Source organism: Xenopus laevis, chromosome 1L, assembly GCF_017654675.1.
Source record: "Xenopus laevis strain J_2021 chromosome 1L, Xenopus_laevis_v10.1, whole genome shotgun sequence".
Taxonomy (NCBI): Eukaryota; Metazoa; Chordata; class Amphibia; order Anura; family Pipidae; genus Xenopus; species Xenopus laevis.
The window spans coordinates 208,022,012-208,040,797 of record NC_054371.1 but is presented as its reverse complement, the minus strand read 5'-3'; the positions used below and the strand labels follow the sequence as shown (position 1 = coordinate 208,040,797).

The following is an 18,786-nucleotide window of genomic DNA, read 5'->3' as shown; positions in this document are numbered from 1 at the left end:
CTGGTGTGTGGCTTGATCAGATAAAATCTGACCCACATAATCTGATCAAAATCTCCCATGTAGTTCTGACCGTGAGGTGGCCATAGACGTAACAATTACAATCTTTCTTGGAAAAGATCTTTCCTAGAAAGATCGTTCATTTCAATACACACGTGTAGAGCTGAATTGCCTGATATACAGGTAGAAACAATAGAATTCTTCCTGTATCTGATGATTCAGCACTAACAATGGCCGATATCTGGGTGCCATCAAAGGCCCCCTGATCAAAAATTTCCACCCAGCCTGATCGACGAGCCGACCAATATCCTAATCTGCTGCTGATATCGTTCGGCTCTTTTCCCATCATACATGCACGTTTCGGAACAATATTATCGGTGCGTCTATGGCCACAGTTAGAGTAAAGGTGGCCATACACGGGCAGATAAAGATGCTGATATCCGTCGTTTAGACCAATTTGACAGCTTATCTGCCCGTGTATGGGGGCTTCCGACGGGTCTTCCCGTTCGATATCTGGCCACGACATCGATCGGGAAGGTTTGATTTTTACCCGACCGACCCGTCGGAGCCCCTTGGTGTATCGTTATCCAATCGTTCGAACATTTGGATTACCCCCAATATAGCCATGCCATTAGTGTCATATCTGGGAAAGATCCGCTCGTTTGGCGATGCCGCCAAACGAGCGGATCTTTGCCTATGGCAAGCTTTACACAGTTAAGCATGTTTGAAAAACCAACTGTCCATCAAGCTTAGCCCTGTGTAGTTTTTTTTCAGTAATGACCCACATTACACAAAAAAAGTAGTTTTACCAGACCCTTTACAATAGATATTTGTAAATGTTGCAGTATAATTCCAAGCAGATGGAATGTGCAATTAACCAGTTTTATGTTCAAACAGTATCTTAAAATGTTTTGCAGATAGTGTGTGCACTAGTAAATCATTGCATGCAAAGTAGATCTGAATTAGATCTTTGTCCATGGTGATGCATGAGCAAACCAATATACAGATAAACAGTGGTAATTCTCCCAATACATCCAATGGCAGCCATTTGGGAAGAAACTTTTTTCCATGTTTCAGGATGGAAACGAAGCAAATCAAAATCAAAGCATATTCTTTTATGGCCAAATCCCTTTGCATATATTGTGCCATTTTGGTTACATTATGCTGGATGAAAGAACTGGGCATTTAGTGCTGGGCCTCTGTGCTATGTTTCTTTTCTGGTCAGCATGAATGTCAAACTGAAAGAGGAGAGCAGGTCACCCGTGTTCATATCTCCATCTGCTTTTTGCTTTTGCTGCCTCAGCTACATATAGATGCAGAGAGTGTATGCTCCTCTGTGACGAGAGTAGCAGCGTTACCGTATGAGGGTTCTGAGCCACATCTTTTTTCTTTTTTCAACAGACTGTATAGTATCTAGTGTGAACAGTGTAAGCAGTTCTTTAGATGTGGCATGATTCCATATATTTCCATGATGTAGCAAAATTATTTTACCCGCAAGTCAGACACTTAATTGTAACCTTGTTGCAAGGCAGCAAACTAAATTGGGGCCCTATTGATTTGTGCATTTATGTAGAGAGTGAAATAATGACAGGGAAGGGAGGTGGTATTTTTAAGAATGTGCACAGTCATGTGCTGTTATTCTGTTGTACAGTGCAAAGGAAAGTCCAAGTGTTCAGAATGAATTTAAAGAAAAATTCTCTATATATTATCTGCATTATGATTGTTGGAGTGTTGTGTTGCACAGCGATGCTATTTTCATCTTGAAGAGTCAATGCAAAATTAAAATACGAGGAAATTAGAAGACCCCTTACAATTTCAAGTCTTGCCCTGTTGCTTCTTGCACTTACGAAGACTTGGAATTAATTGATGCCTTTTTACTGATTATATTTTATGATTGGGTTATATGAAATATCAAATAAATATTGACTATTTCTTGATGAATCCCACTCAAGATGAAGCTAAGAATTTATACTATACTGCAAGCCAGTTGAGTGCACCTTAGATGTGAATTATATAATGGTCTAAGCTGACTAGATGAGACTGTAACTGATGGCAGCGTGCCATTTTTGTTTAGGCAGATGCCTATTTCTTTACAGATACCAAATTTTTGGAATCTGAAAAGTCATCTAGTGATATTCTGTATATTCTGAAATATTTTCTTTTGGTTTTTACTACTGAAGGTGCTGATATGAAAGCAAAGTGGTGGCATAATTGCTGACAATGTACATGGGGAAAAATGTGATGAGTTTTACTTAATTTTTTTAGTAACATGAATTCTACAATTTTGGAATTTCCAAAAGGCCCATTAGCTTTATTGAATTGCAATGACTATAGTTCCCTCCTTTCCAGCTCCCCATATGTAACTTTCATTTGCAAGGCATTTGTGCTTTTCAGCAAACTTGTTATACCAGCGTTATTGTTTGCTTTCCTGTTTTTGTAACATGTTCCTTGACTTGTGATGTGATACGCCTTCACGTAAGACTAAATACACTCATCTCATAGCAGCTAGTAAGAGGCTTTCTGATGGTCGTGCTGTTTCCTGGAGGTAGTCTGATTTCTTTTCCAGATCTGGCCTACTGTAATGATACTACTTTTATCCTTTCTAGCTATTTTATCCCAGCAGCAATAGCAGCACCTTTAGCCACATCGCAATTTAGTGTCCAGAAAATGTTTAACATTAAAATAGCACTTGGAAGTAAATTATATAACCTGTTTAGTCCATTTCTGTTGCTATTTATTGTCGTAGAAACATTACCCTTATAAAATCTGTCACATTTACTTAGTAAATGTGGTCGAAAAAAAGTTCCCTCAAGTTCAACGTCTTCTCTAAGTGAAACCTGATGTGTAGGAAGGCAGTCCGCCTCCTCCAAACACGTAAATGCCATCTCCAATTAGTCTCAGTGGGGCCCCTACACCCAACACGGGATCTAGATAGATTCTGCTGGCTGTACTGGTATCTCTCTCAAGCTCCGCAATCTTAATTGTAATTGCCTTCTTCTTGAGACTTTGGACTGGAGAGTAAATGTCAGGGGGAGGATCATGTCTGTAATGCCCTGATTATTAAATAAACCAGCCTAAGTTTGCCTAGGCTGAGAAAGAATACAACTTGGCTTTCATATTGCTATGACTTGCTCTAGTTGGAAAAGACCTTTCCCTTATAAATTTAGACTCGGTCACATGGAAGTAGATTACACGTCACTGAGGTGAAAATGTCTGACTAAAGTTGCGGAGTAGCATTTCCCTCCAAAAGCTGCAGATGTGTCACATTGTGTGTACTTCACAGCTACGCCTGTCACTTCCTTCATCTCCTGTGGCTTGTCCATTTTTATATTATAGTTGGAATAATGTCTGTTATTCTGTGTCACTGGACAAAGTGAGTGAGATGGCCAGTCCAATTCAAACTGATGGTCTGTTCTAGTGAGTTTAGGCCTTTAAGCCGACCATTCTGAGAAACCAGCATCTCCGTGTGAAGCTATGAGCTGAAAATCCTCTCAGACGTTGGCCCTGTCAGCGTGTGTCTGTGTGCATGGGCTGACAGGAAATGCTGGGGTCTGCACCTTCCTCACTCTTTCTCTGCAGCTCATTTGTCTGGCCTGTTTCACAAGAGCAATAGGGCAACTCATACATGTTAATATGTGATGTAGTAGTTTGGCCAGCAAAATTAATTGCTTGCAAAAGGGTTTTTTTAATAATTGTAAATGTTGCTACTTTCAGGCTATGCTCCAAAGTACATGCCTTAGGGTAGAACTCCATGAACGTTTTTTCGTCGGATCGACGCCCGGCAACAAAAGGCACCCGACAAGTCAGATAGAGACGCAGGCGTCAAAATTCTAATCGGACTGAATGAAAAGTCCCGGGTAAAAATTTACATCTGACGCAACACGACTGTTGGATGTGGACGTAGAAAGCAGCGTCTTGATCCGACAGGTGGACCGTGTAGTTGTTACCTCCAACTTTTCATTCAGTCCAATTATATCTTGAGGCATGCGACTCCATTCGGCTTGTCGCGTGGGTTTTGTTGGCAGGCGTCGATCTGACGAAAAAACGCTTGTGGAGTTCACGAGCAACCAACCTCTATTTATCCCCTTCCGCTCAATTTGAATGATATGGTACAAGCGCCCACTGGTGTCCTGAATAAAGCCCTTTTGTGGGTTCATTTGCCAGCCTTGTTACCTATGGCTCTGCACCCCCTCATCTACTTATTCCACTGCATATCAGGTGAATGGCCCAAAGTCTCCCACCCTATGGGTGTTGTTTTTTTATTGTGGCAAACTTCAGAGTATGATCTTTTATATTACTGCCATACTGATGGATTGCTGCGCCTGTCGGTTTAGCTGAGAATGCTATGGCTGAAATGGTGCCATTGTTGGCGAGTGGGTGATGATGGATGGTTTATGAATCTCCAGTGTCCGCTGCTATCCACATAACCAGCATGACAGTTTTTATAGCTGACAGCCAGAGCCTTATAAGGTGACTGTTTATGCAAACAATTTTTATTTCCCCTTTTCATAAGCATGAAACACATGCAGTGAGATGTACAGTTCCACAGGGTACGGCTTTAGACATTTACAAATAAAGCAAAACATAGTGATATGAATGTTTGACCTTTTACTGCAATTGTCCAACTGCTAATGGCATGCCTGAGTTTGGTATGACGGACCAATCGGTTTATTTATACTTGTTATAATTTATTTATATAAATTGTATTTGAATGTGATTCTGCATGATCTCATGGAAATTATACTGTACAGGTATGGGATGTGTCAGATTCCCTAGCATCCCCATTAAGCTGCATTAAACCTCAGCCAAATATTTTAATAATACTTTACTCTTTCCTATAAACCTTGAATAAATACCACTGATTGCATGAACAAAATATTACCATTTTATTGGCACAACCAAAATCCCTCTTTTTTTTAGTTTGAGTCTATGTGACTGAGAGAGAGTGCTTGTTTGTGAGCAAACACAGCAGGTAAATCAGTGATATTTCCCAGCAGGAGCTTATAAACCCCATCCCCATGACAAGTTTTTCCACAGACACAACCTGTCTTTCATGAAAGCCGTTTCAGTTTCTTGGATTTTTTAATAAGCCTACGCAGTTCCCACCTGCATTATGGAAACAAAAGGCCTTTGTGCTGGGTGAAAGTAAATTGGGCTCACTGTCACATGAGAGGGGGAGATAGTTCCTGCGTTTTTTTTCTTTTCTTTTGTGCACTTGCCTGTTGGGAACAAGTGATTTATAATGTAACGTGGGATTTCTAAACCTCTTTGCGGGGCCAAATGAAGTCAGGTAATCTGCACTGTCACTTTAAAATTGGTTGTGAAGAAGTAAGCACCTTGTTTGATTTAACTTTATTGCAGGAAGAATTTGAACACTGGGTGGATCTCCATGATCCTGGACATGTCTTTACACTGACCCATAACAAACTTATAAACTAAAGATGTTAATTGTAATGTATTACAGTTTAGGGCAATGACATGCTTGGCATTTTACTGCCCACATTAAATCGCTGGTAGCAAAGCTACTGCATTTTCAGCTGCAAGTGATTTATTATTAACACGGATTATATAGTGCCAAATATTCTGAACTGCTGTGCAATGAATGGGAAGTCACTAAACATGCATATTATATACAAAAATATTACTAATACAAGTAATAACAGTAAATATCTAACCTGTTGCCACACTTTTTGGTCAACGTGAGGCAAAGTATTAGTGATTGTTTATAAACAATGGGCAACTTTGCACCTAGGCAGTAACAAGTAGCAACCAACCAATCAATCAATCATTGGCTCTTTTTAGCCAGACACCCAATGTTTGTACCAGAGTTCATCCAGACCTGTTAATGCCCACCTGTCCATGCCCTAAAACTCATTGTACTTCCCTGTTTAAAACCAAAAGCTTTGACAGGTAGAGAAGTTTGTTTTGACTGCCACTTTTTTTTTCTGCCTGATGTCAGTGATCGTCATTATGCCCCATATAAGAAAATACTATAGATCTAGCAATACGGGGGTTGTTGTTCACACTTTTTTCCGTTCAGTCCAGATATATGTCACCAGAAATAAGCTTTTTCCAATTGCTTTCTCTTTTCTATGTGTGACCATTTTCCTAATATTGAAGTGTAAAGTCTAATTTTTCACCTTTCTAAACCATTTATCTTTGTCCCGTCTGAGCAGAATCCCTGAGTTTTAGTGATGTGCGGGTCAGACTTTTTCTGAAACCTGACCTCCTACCACCTGCGCCCACCTGAGCCCGACTTCTGGGTCTCTTTTATAGACCTGCCCTGCTGATGATGTCACAAAAGGGGCAGGGTGAGAGGCTCGCATCTATAAAAACTCAACCCGGAAATCGGAAGCCGGCATTTGGAAGGTCACGGGCGAGGAGATCAGTAAGAAGACCTCAACCCGCACCCGCCTGCGACCTGGAAAAGAGCGTGCGAGGTTGGCCCAAACCTGTCCCAACCCGCGGGTACACCCGCAGGTATCTGGTCTGTCCGCACATGACTATTGAATTTCATTACAGGCAGCTGTTAGAATTGATACAATAGTTGCTAATACTCCAGAGATGCTGCTGAGAAGTGTATCAACCAAATGTTGTAAAATTGTAACATTTTAGCTTCTGCACCTGAATTACTGAGCTGCCAAACTGAAACGTTAGTGACAGACAAACTCCAAACCTAGATTTTGGGGGGGGGGGGGGATGGAAGCATTTGAAAAAAAAAAAGTATATTTCTGGACAGCAGTTTGAAAACAACTGAACAGAAAAAGTGTATAGGAAGGTGAAAGTCAAGGTAACCCCCAGATTCAAGCGGCACTGCCTATTTTATCATATATATATGTGCTCTATTACATTTCTCTTTACATTTTTGTTTGTGTCACTTTATTGTTTGTGCAGTATAGCCTTGAGAACCCCCCTAAAAACACTTTGCACGAGTACGGGCTTTTCACTTTGATATCTGAAGCAGGTTTTTCCCCAGTGGCAGTTTAGTAGCTGCCGCTCACAAGAACTTCCTTTTGTGCAGAGCAGACGAGCTACAGGAACTGCGCAGCCCTTGTTGCTGTGTGTGTGTTTTCTATAGGCAGGAAGTCAGAAGGAGAAAGAAAACAAAGTCTTCTTAAAAAAAGAAATGAGGAAGTTACGAACAATCTATTTCACTTTTTTATAGTTTAACCCCCGCTTTGCAAAGAAGATAAAAAACAAATTTAAAATTTCAATCACTTTCATGCTCCTTAGCATCTGGTTGTACCATAGCAATTCAGCTATAGAAATATAATTTCTACACTTCCTTGTCCTAGACGCAAACTATGATACCTCCTACAGTCCGTGCCCACTAACAACTGTCTGGGCCATGGGACTGATCTTATTGTTACAGCAGCTGTCGCCATGTCATGAACCCTGGTTGCTTTTTGGTGCTACTGGGAGATCCTTTACTCCCGACAAGCTGAATTTATTGGAAGATAAAGACCAATTGGCCAGCCAGTCTGCACATTCCTTGCATTTTGAAATTTGTGGAGTATTTACTACATCTGTTGTATCTGCTACGCCAGTAGCAGGTTTGTTCAATTTTTTTAACAATTGTCTGTATTTAACCTGACACCACCGTTACCAGTAGTATGTATCAATTATTTAACGCTTGTTGGAACCCAGAGTATCTGCCCCTTGATCTTGTAAACCTTCTCATCCATTCTCTGAATGATCTGGTTTATTGATGGTGGCTGAATATAGTTCTTTGGGTCAGTGTGGCTCAACCTGTTGGCCATTTAGCATAATAAGCATGTAAGGATAGGGTTTCTTTTGAGGCTGCTGTCAACTGTTTTTTTTTTTTCTTGCAATGCTACATAGGATATTCTAGTTAGAGAGATTTATTCAGCTTTTTATTTTTGTTTATAAGGAAGGATTCTTCCATAGTGTTCCCTGTCCGACAGTCTATAGACCGGCTGCTTTACTAAGTGTCCTGATATTACCATTCAGAGATGAATACTAAAATAAGCAAAAAGCCTTTCAGGCACTACTCTTGCTTTGTTGGTCAAGGAAATATTTGAATTTCTTTTTATTATTCTAGATCAGTGATCCCCAACCAGTGGCTAGAGAGCAACATGTTACTCACCAAGGCCTTGGATGTTGCTCCCAGTGGCCTCAAATCAGGTGCTTATTTTTGTTTTGGAGGCAAAATAACCATGTGTACTTCCAAACAGACCCATCTGTAATCTGTCAGTCCACACAGGGGCTACCAAATAACTAATTACCACTCTTATTGAGCACCCCATAGGAACTTTTGTCATGCTTGTGTTGCTCAGCAAGTTTTTTTTATATTTATATGTTGCTCCCGGGTAAAAAAAGGCTGACTACTTTAGCAATGGTTAACATCACAACCAAATGCCGCGTTGTCACACTGGGCAGAAAAGTTGACTTTTTGGATTGATGTGCAATATGACTTGAGCTCCGTTTTCTCTTCATTTCCCCAGGCAGGGTAGGGAAACGTCTTCTAAACGCAGCACACGTGCTGTTTGTACCGACGCTTGTGATTTTTCATATGATTCTGTATCTACTGTTGCACCAAGTGGGCTGTAAATAGCAACACTGTTTGCATCTAGGGGCTGTTCCTTTTTCTCCTTGTCCCTGCTCGCACACAATATTAACTCTTGACTGTGCTGTGCTGCTTGCCTTAGTGTTTACCTCTTTTGGATCGTTGTATTGTATGTTTATACAAGTACAATTAGGGGCAGATTTATCAAAGGTCGAATTTCGAATTCACTGTAGTTTTTTTAAACTCCCATGAATGCAAAATTTGACCATTCGAAATTTATTTAAAAAAAAATATATATTAATTTTCTAAACTCGGGTGAATAGGATTGACCTGAAAACTTGAATCGAATTCGAATCAAATTCGATTTTAGTTTTAAAACCTTGATTCAAGTTTTTTTTCTCCGAAAAAAAAAAAAAACTGTCAGGAAGGCAGCAAACAACTCCAAATTGATCCCAGGACGTCTCCCATTGACTAAAATAACAATTCAGCAGGTTTTAGGTGGCGAATAGTCGAATTTTGAGTTTGCAAAGGGCCAGAGTATGATAAATCTCAAAAATCAAATATGAATTTTTAAAAGAACTCTAATGGAATTTTAACCATTCCCTAGTCGAATTTGACAGTTTTGACTATAAAAATTTTTTTGACCCTTGATAAATCTGTCCCTTAATGTTGCCACGCACATTTATGAAATGCTATGAGTGGTGTGATAATCTGCAGCTATAAAGGGGGTTTCCCTTAAATAAGGAATATCACATGGTTCTTATGAGTGGTCATGCATTAACTCCTGCCAGGGACAGTCATCATGTGACTCTATCACTGTTGCAGAGTGTGCTGCTTGCTATGAGCCATTAACATTCTGTCTATCCATGGCCTCTGGTTCTGGACATTTATACAAGCATTGGAGCTGCAATTTCATACATAGAACTTCTGACAGATGTTGATGAGCGATGCATTTATAATTACACCTTGGAGTACCTTGCTACTGGCGCTGGTCATGATTGGTGGTCTATCCTGACTACAAATACACATCCCAAGCACATTTGACAATAACAGGACAGTTATAGGTGCTCCAAAGCATCTGTAACCCCATAAGAGCCGCTAACATTGGGATCTGCATAGGGAGAGTGGTAGTCTTGTTATGCATGAATCGTTTTGGTGGCATTTAATGTACTATACCTCCAACTTAGAAGTGGTGTTGGGCTGAACAGCAGGAACCTGAAACTTTAAATGGGCAGAACAGGGAGCTATAATTTAATAAACAGACTTTGCTGAAACGCCATAACTTATTTATGCCAATTTTCCCATAATATTGAGATATATTTTTTAAAATGATGGTCCCAGACTAAACCTGTACCTTTTCAAGATATTTGATAGTTGGTATATGGTCAATTGATGGATTGCACTTAATTGACTGACTCAAAGACCCACTGTTGGTGTGATATGCTGCCTTTTCTTATCTCTGGTTTTACAGACCTACGGTAATTACAAAAATTTATGGCCAGCTTTGTAGGGGTGTGCTTAATTCTGTCTAGAACAGGCCTGGAGAGCATGTTGATGAGCTTTAGTAGAAGGAACATTACATGCACATTGCAAGCAAGGAATAGTATATATTTTCCCTTTAAGAAAATCATTTCTTTATATTCCAACATATCCTTTATGTAAATCCCCTGCTAGTTTTTTTCCTTTTTTGCCGCATGTTGGAGAAATGTGTGCTGTATTGTGTTAGTTGAGTTCTACCATAAACACACAGAACCTCTGAAAGCTCTGCTCTTATCCAGTTTCTTGGCCTATTTAATTGAAAGGGATATTCTAAGAGTCTTTTGCCTGAAGGGTTGCATTCATGTCTGCCTGCCATATGCTGGATATTATCGGGGCTTTTGTTAGCACAGTAATGCGTTGCCTTTTCTTGGGTCAAGCCTTATGGGCATATCAGTTTGTAAAGAAAAGCCAAAGCACAAGTAGATGCTGCTGCTCTATGTTTCTGTAACAATCTTTATACCTTATTTTCATTGTAATGTTTCATTTCTTGTGCAGCATTTCTAGTGCTTTGTTGGTCATAGTGTGTGTTCCTATACAGAATACAGACCTCTTTTATTCCTCAAAACCAGGGTCCTGTACTTTCAAAAAAAGGGGGGAGATTGGTAAATGGAATGCCATTGCATTATCTTAAAATAAAAGGAATATTTCTTATAGGTTTTACGTTTTTTTGCTGCTTTACAAATTCCCTTCAGAATCTTATTAGTACCCATCAGGTTTTACTTTTCTGGCTGACTGCTCTCTTGATCTGTTCTGTGGTGATGGCACTTTAGCAGGAATCCGCCAATACAATTGGCATCTGATTGGCAGCCAACTGATTTGCAGACCTGACAGGGAACTGCAAACTGCTTTTTCCTTCATGAAGGTAGAACCATGATTGGCTGATCGCATCCTACTTTACGTCTGGTCACTGATAGAACGTACCCTCTACTCACTAGTTACAAGGACTGGGGGGGATCTGTTAGGAGCTTCAATAAATTAATATGTTTTATCACAAATTTAAATGAGAAGTCTGAGATGGATAACTTTAATGTAGGATCTCCTGCAGAATATAAACTATTAAATCTTCATTAGTAACAAGTGCCATTGGCTGGCATTCTGTAAAATGCCTTGGCAGTCTGCAGTCCCCAAATGCAATTAAACTACTACTTGGTATGCTGGGAATTGTAGTTGAGCAATAAGTAAAGATTGCCTATCGATATACTAGAATTTATTGTGCTCAAAGTGTTCGAATCGAATTCGATCAAACTCGATTCGAGTTTTTTCTATGAAAAAAATTTGAATGTCAGGAAGGCTGCAAACGGCTACAAATTGATCCCTGGACCCCTCCCATTGACTTAAACAACAATTCAGCAGGTTTTAGGTGGCGAATAGTCTAATTCGAATTCTTAAAGGGCTAGAGTATCTCGAAAATTGAATTTGAATAACTCCCTAGTCGAATTTGACCGTTTTGACCATTAAAAAAAATTAAAAAATTTGAATTCAAATTTTCAATTTGACCCTTAATAAATCTGCCCCTTAATGTTATCAATATGTAAGCATAAAAACTTGTATGATTTTTAAATTAGAGGACCACTAGTTTGGAATAGGAGGTTAATGATTAGAATCTCTGGAGGGTGCCCGACAGTTTGGCACCCCGCAGTCATTTGAGTTCTAGTCCTTTAAAAGACACATGCGTGCCGTCAACTTAAATGTATGCAATCAAGCCAAATTAGTAATTGTTTGTTTAAATAGGACCCTCCTGGATAAGGCATTGTCAATGGATTGATTTTAGATCCTTTATTTATTTTAAACGTTATGATTAAAGAATTGGTTGGAACAGATAACTCTGTACTGAAAACAACCCAGCCTGGTCTATTGCTAAATGTATTTCAGCTAGATGTGCAAGACTCGTATTGTCTAACAGCAGAATGCATTCACGTTGCACTGATAGCTATCGAACTTGCCTTCTGCTTCCCTGTACTGAATGCCCCGCAGCACTTGTGCTCCAAAACAGCAAACTCAGATTGGAGAGAGGGGTTGCCTACGTGTTTCGCTCCAGTCAGTCGGAATGAATTTCAGTGACTCTAGGAGCAGGCTAGATGGGCTCACGGATGCACTGAATCGTGTTCTGCACAACACGAGCACTTTGTCTAATGTTTCATCTCGTGTCTTTCCTGCAGCCGTGACATGGAGAATAAAGAAACACTCAGGGGGCTACAGAAAATGGATGACCGCCCAGAGGAGCGCATGATCAGGGAAAAACTCAAGGCAACATGCATGCCAGCCTGGAAACATGAATGGTTGGAGAGGAAAAGCAGGCGAGGTCCTGTGGTATGTATTAGTTGCATGATAAGTTATGGGCATGGAGCTACACTGCCCTCTAATGTTTGCTAGAACTGATGTGCAACCTGCTGTCGTATCAACACACTGCATATCTGTTCCATATCCAGTTTCATCTCTTATATTTTACACACTGAATTACTTATGATTTTTTATATGTGGGTGGCATCTCCCACATATTACATTAAAAATAGACACCATGCTAAAGGAGCATGGCGTATTGTGTGAAAAGGGAAAGTAAAGAGTTAAAGCACTATTGACAACTATTTTCCTCTGATCTAGGTCGTTAAACCCATTCCTGTAAAGGCAGAGGGGTCTGAAACTTTCAAGGCAGACTCAGTAGATGGGTCGCTGAACGGCTTGTCCCATGTTCCTAAAGGAAGGCGAAGCCCTTCTCCCAGCAGTTCATCCAGCTCATCCAAATCCACAAAGCCAGATTCACCAGGGGTGAAGAGAAGAGGCCTTTCTCCAGTCCCTGTAAGTTCCTCTGTGGTAGTATATGGTTTATTGCAATCTCCTTTATTTACTGTACTTCATAACTGTGCCAAGGTAAATGCCATGATGTATTTGGAGAGCTATGTTCTGCAGCATCCTCATTTAATCTAGCGCCAACAAGAAACAAAGTGCTTTACATTAGATAACGAACAGGGAGCAATAACGAACAGGTTTACAATAGTACAATAGGATTAGAAGGCCCTACTCGCAAGAGTTTACAAACTAAAGGTTAGGGTACAATTGAGACATAGGGATTTTAGAAACAAATTTGTGATTTATAATATGACTGATTAAGTAAGATACATTGAATAAGCTTCCCTAAACAGGTGGGTCTTTAGGGTGCATTTTGGAAAGAAGGAGAGTCCTAATCTACAGTATAATATTTTACATTCTGAAATATGTAGGAATCCTTTTTCCCTCTCCCTGTTTCAGAGTGGACGTGTCACACCTCCTCGAAGAGCTCCCTCTCCTGATGGCTTCTCACCTTTCAGTCCTGAGGAAACCAGTCGAAGGGTTCACAAAGTTATGCGTGCAAGACTCTATCTGCTACAGCAGATTGGACCTAACTCCTTTCTAATTGGTGGAGACAGCCCAGACAATAAATACAGAGTTTTTATTGGACCTCAGGTAAGCAAATGATTTTAAATAGGCCTGCTTTTATTTAAAGGTATACCGATATTGAATGTCAGATTGTTGCACATTTCCAGAGCAGAAAGCAGGCAGCAACCGGTGATTGCCAGCTTTTTACTGCACGTGCAATTTCCAGCATAGCTGGCAGCAAAACACTAGGGATTGCCCCTGCATTGTCGTGTATGGTAATTAACTTGACCCTTTCTCAAAAGAGCAAACAGAATTTTTTATATTTAATTTTGAAATCTGACATGAGGCTAGACATATTGTCAGTTTCTGAGCTGCCCCCAGTCATGTGACTTGTGTTCTGATAAACTTCCGTCACTCTTTACTGCTGTACTGCAAGTTGGAGTGATACCCCCCCCCCATTTCTCCCAGCAGCCTAACAACAGAAAAAAGGGAAGGTAACCAGATAGCGGCTCCCTAACACATAACAGCTGCCTGGTAGATCTAAGAACAGCACTCTGTAGTAAAATCCAGGTCCCACTGCAACACATTCAATTACATTGAGTAGGAGAAACAACAGCCTGCCAGAAAGCAATTCCATCCTAAAGTGCTGGCTCATTCTGAAGCACATGACCAGGCAAAATGACCCGAGTTGGCGCCTACACACCAATATTACAACTAAAAAAAAAAAAATACACTTGTTGGTCAGGAATGAAATTTTATATTGTAGAGTGAATTATTTTCATTATAAACAGTGTAATTTAGAAATAAAATCTACTTCATAAAAATCATGACAGAATCCCTTTAACGTGTAACAGAAGAGAAATTCTCAATGCTTTTCCGTCTGCCTGCTGAGCTGGAAATCGTGCAAGGGGCAAAACGCTGGCAGTCGCAAAAGTATTTACAGAATAGGCGAGAGACTTCTATGCATGTAACTATGTAGTGCTAGTGTTCTGGCATTTTCACCAAATTGCAAATGTTTTTCTAACAAGTTAATGAAATCTTACTTCACTGGTTAATAGGCATACTTAATGCTTGTAGCGATCAGGAAACACATTATTAAGCACCTTTAAGTCATGGGTAAACATTTTAAGCTTTATGGATTTGCCCCAGAGGCTTATGCACTCATTATTTTTTTTTTTAAGATTTCAAATGACTCATTCCGGCAACTTGTTTTCATTTTAACCTCCTGCTGTTTCTCTCTCTCTACTTAAAGACAGTTGTTTACATGCTAAATATGCATTGTAAGGGATGGCATGGCATTTGCTATTAGGCTTTTGACTATCTTTGCCATCATGTGAGAGCATGCCTGAATAACAAAAAGTACTTGCTAATAAAGTGTTTTGTCATTTGTGTTTACAAGTTGATACTTCTCTTTGTGAAGCTCCTGCTGGCTCCCACTGAGTTTGATGTTCTAACAGTTTCACTTTAAAGTCAGTGGGAGGCTGCAGGCTCAGTTTCGGGGGACTTCTACAAAGACAGAAAAAGTGCTCTGAGTGCCATAGCCCTTATGAAAACAACACTTATGCTTTTTGTTTTGGAATATTGTATATTTTTTTAGTTAGTAGCTACCTGCAATATTTTTTTGGATCTGTTAACTTCTGCGGTGCCATAAACATATATTTCCTTACTGCAGGCCTGCAGCTGTGGCAGGGGAGCATTCTGCATCCATCTTCTCTTTGTCATGTTAAGAGTCTTCCAGTTAGAACCATCAGACACCATGTTGTGGAGAAAAGCACTGAAGAATTTTGAGGTAAGTAGATTTCAGTTTTGAGCAAATAAAGTCCCTTTTTATAGATATTTGTATGTTGCTGAAAAATATGTTTATAGAATAAATCCAACAGACGTGGAAGCAGCACACTTGGTTGATGGCATTGGCTAATTAACTAAAGCAGCATCTTGTGATTTCAGTCATTGCTATTTTCTTTTTATTTTGGTAGGTTGAGAGTTTGTTCCAGAAATATCACAATAGACGTAGCTCAAGGATCAAAGCTCCATCTCGTAACACCATCCAGAAGTTTGTGTCACGCATGTCCAGTTCACATACATTGTCATCATCTACCACCTCTACATCTAGTTCAGACACCAGGTTTGTACTAAGGAATCACTTCTGAAATTTGTTGTGAGCCTGTGGAATGTGCTTTCATTGTTTGCTCCAGCATTTTTGCCAAATTTAACAATCCGTTTATAGTTATAGTCTAGCCTGTCATGTCTTGGATTAATTTGCCCAGTTCATACACTCGGAGCTCTGGAATTTAACAGACTTGCAGTTTGTTTAAATAACATGAAAGAGTTCAAGGGCTGTGTGAAGCCCTCATGATAAATACACAATAACAGTAAAATCGAGTTTATTAGAACATAACAAATCGCATAATGCATTTTGGGCCTATAAGGTCACTTACTCTTGCACTAAGTGCCCTGATAGTCCAAAAACGCAATAGGCTATTTGGTATGTCCTAAAACTAGAGTTTACTTTATAATTATTGTCTATTCATTATGAGGGATTCACACAACTATAAAAGGGGTTGTTCACCTTTCAGTTAACTTTTAGTATGATGTAGAGAGATATTCTGAGACAATTTGCAATTGGTTTTCATTTTAAAGTATAAGTAGTTTTTTTTAAGTTATTTAGCTTTTTATTTGGCAGCTCTTCAGTTTGCAATGTCAGCTGTCTGGTTGCTAGGCTCCAAATGACCCAGCATTAATCCTCACTTGATTATATGTTGAAGAATGTTGGAAGCTGAAGGTATTGGTACCTGAAATGTAACACTCAATTTAAGATAATTTTTAGGGTCTTTGAATTTCAAAGGGCTCCTGAATTTAGAATTCCTTTAGTAACAGTTATGTGAATGCATCTAGTTGTTGTATATTTCATTTGATATCCATAAAATGTTTTTTCCTTTGTTTTTAGCATGAAAGATGAGGAGGAGCAGATGTGCCCGATCTGCTTGTTGGGGATGCTGGACGAGGAGAGTCTGACTGTATGTGAAGAAGGCTGCAGAAACAAGTTACACCACCACTGCATGTCGATTTGTACGTCACTTCTGCATGTCACCAGTTGATTCACCCCTGTCATTTTCTTGGGTATAATGGTGCTGAACTGTGTGTTTTTGTAGCATTTGACGATGTTTCCCTGTCTCAGTGCCCAGTTCTATCTGTAGAATTATAACAGATGGATCATGTGGCCTAGAAAGAGGGCAGTGCACTTTCACAAATACCACAGACCTGCCTTGTTATAACATTCTCATAGCATTAAGTGGAGTATGCTTCATATCTTCTAAAAAAAAAAATTAAAGGGGCTCTAAGAGTCTTAGTAGCCTTGCCTGCCATTTCAAGATTATTTTCTCATGATAGTCGTGCTCAGCCCACCATGCCATTCATTGCATGTGAACTACTGTTCTGGGGAGCCTTTACTAGTATTAAAGGGTTTGCTACAGATTCTAGGTTTTAATATATGTCGCTATGACTATATTAATGCGCCTAGCACTTATCCTGGCTACATTTGAGGACAAAATGATGCAGTGCGTCAGCCTGTTGGTACTTTGCCACACCCCCAATCTCAATTACAACTCTGTTTTTAAAACCGTATCAGTGGCAGACACGTCTATTAAGAGCCGTAGTGGAACATTCTTGTTAAAACTGGAACATATCACTATCCCTTTAATACTTAAAGAATAAGTACACCTTAAATATCAGTGAATGTAAAATTGAGTGTAAAAATGAATGTAAAAATGAGGGTACTATGCTAAGCATCAGAGCAGCTCTTTCTCCTGACAACTTCCTTGACTCCTTGGTGGTCAGAATGGTGGGAAAATGACCAGCAGGTGGCGCTGTTGTAACAAAATTCATTCATATTAACAGTACATGTATCTTTTTAATATTTTGGAATTGAAAACAAATAATGCATGTACATTGCAAAAGTGCTTTGAATAGTTCCCTCAACAATTTGACATTTTTCATTCATTCTAAAGGTATACTTATTCTTTAACATTCCTTGCAATGGATTACCTGTCAAGGTTGTTTGGTTACTCTTGTGTAGCAGCAGTGCCATCTAGTGGGCGTTCTGTAATTACCGTCCCTATGTAATTAATGTAGGTAAGCTGAAAAGGTGCTGTATATTCTAAGAAGTCTATAGACGTCTAATGATAAGTCTGTGCACACACACTGCTTATTCGGACACAAATATTTTCTTTTTTTTTCTGTTAGTACACTTTATCATTCATCACCCTGTACTGAACTGTGGAATATATTGCTTGACTATTGTGTTTTTTTAATAACAGCACTTTGCAGCAGAATCTGAAAATAACTATGCAGTTTGCTATTAAATATTTACATAAATATAAATATTTAAATATAAATAAAATTACAAGGTAATTTCCCTACAGACTTGGATGCACATTAATGAACACTTTATCTCACATGTATTGCACTCTGTGCACTTTCCATATTTTTGTTGAAATGCTGATGATTCAGATTCAGCATTTTCTCTTGTTTTAATGTAAGGCCTAGTCCCTGTGTTACACATTGCCTGCATACTGTGAATGTGTTGAACAGTCTTAAGCCCGTGTGTGAATCAGTCACTGCTTTGCCTGCACTATGCTGGGTGTAGCCAACAATGCAATGAGAATTATGGATTATACGGAGTGCAGGTAGCCTATGTGCCTACGAGATGTTGCTAAGAAGAGCTCACATTTTATAAAAATGCAGCTTCATACTTTGGCCAGTGAAGATGCTTTAGCCTCTGTGCTCCCCGTTTATATAATGAATGGAAACTGGCTGTTGCCAGTGAGTATTTTTGGCCCAAAATTGAAAAAAATCATAAAAACTGCATTTGATGGGACTCCATGTCTCTTGAAAAGATCCTTTGAGATTCTAACCATAATACACTGGTAGAATCTCTTTTTAAAGGTCACCTTATTCATTTGCGACATTGTATGTTTCTCCAGGGGCAGAAGAGTGCAGAAGAAATAGGGAGTCTCTTATCTGTCCTCTATGTCGAGCAAAGTGGAGGTCGCAGGATTTCAACAGGTGAGCATGTGCCCTTTTGTATGCCATTATAAGTAAGGTGACTGCTACCAGTCTAATCATTATTTACTCTTTATGAATTAAAGTCGCTTACATTGTTCAGCTGCAGTCTAAAGAATGAGCAGATATGGCAAGCAACATTTCTGCTGTCACTTGTATGAACTGTATACATAATGGAAACAAAGATATATCCTGCCAGTGTAAGCAAAGGTACATGTACAATAACCCCCAGCTAATAAATACAGTACAGATTCTTTCTCAATATTGATATTTAGGCACAATATGGGATTGTCATGATTTTATTTCTA

General features: G+C 39.4%; 1 protein-coding gene across 2 annotated transcripts in view; it reads left to right on the top strand.

Moving 5' to 3' along the window:
• map3k1.L (mitogen-activated protein kinase kinase kinase 1, E3 ubiquitin protein ligase L homeolog) overlaps window positions 1–18,786 on the top strand; it is a 56,380-nt gene that overhangs the window by 21,114 nt on the left and 16,480 nt on the right. For both annotated transcript variants that reach the window (XM_018266062.2, XM_041569304.1), the window contains exons 2-8: window positions 12,223–12,373; window positions 12,665–12,859; window positions 13,310–13,504; window positions 15,090–15,206; window positions 15,394–15,542; window positions 16,365–16,486; window positions 18,400–18,481. In XM_018266062.2, coding sequence (XP_018121551.1) covers window positions 12,223–12,373; window positions 12,665–12,859; window positions 13,310–13,504; window positions 15,090–15,206; window positions 15,394–15,542; window positions 16,365–16,486; window positions 18,400–18,481 — 1,011 coding nt within the window. The remainder of the gene's footprint in view (window positions 1–12,222; window positions 12,374–12,664; window positions 12,860–13,309; window positions 13,505–15,089; window positions 15,207–15,393; window positions 15,543–16,364; window positions 16,487–18,399; window positions 18,482–18,786) is intronic.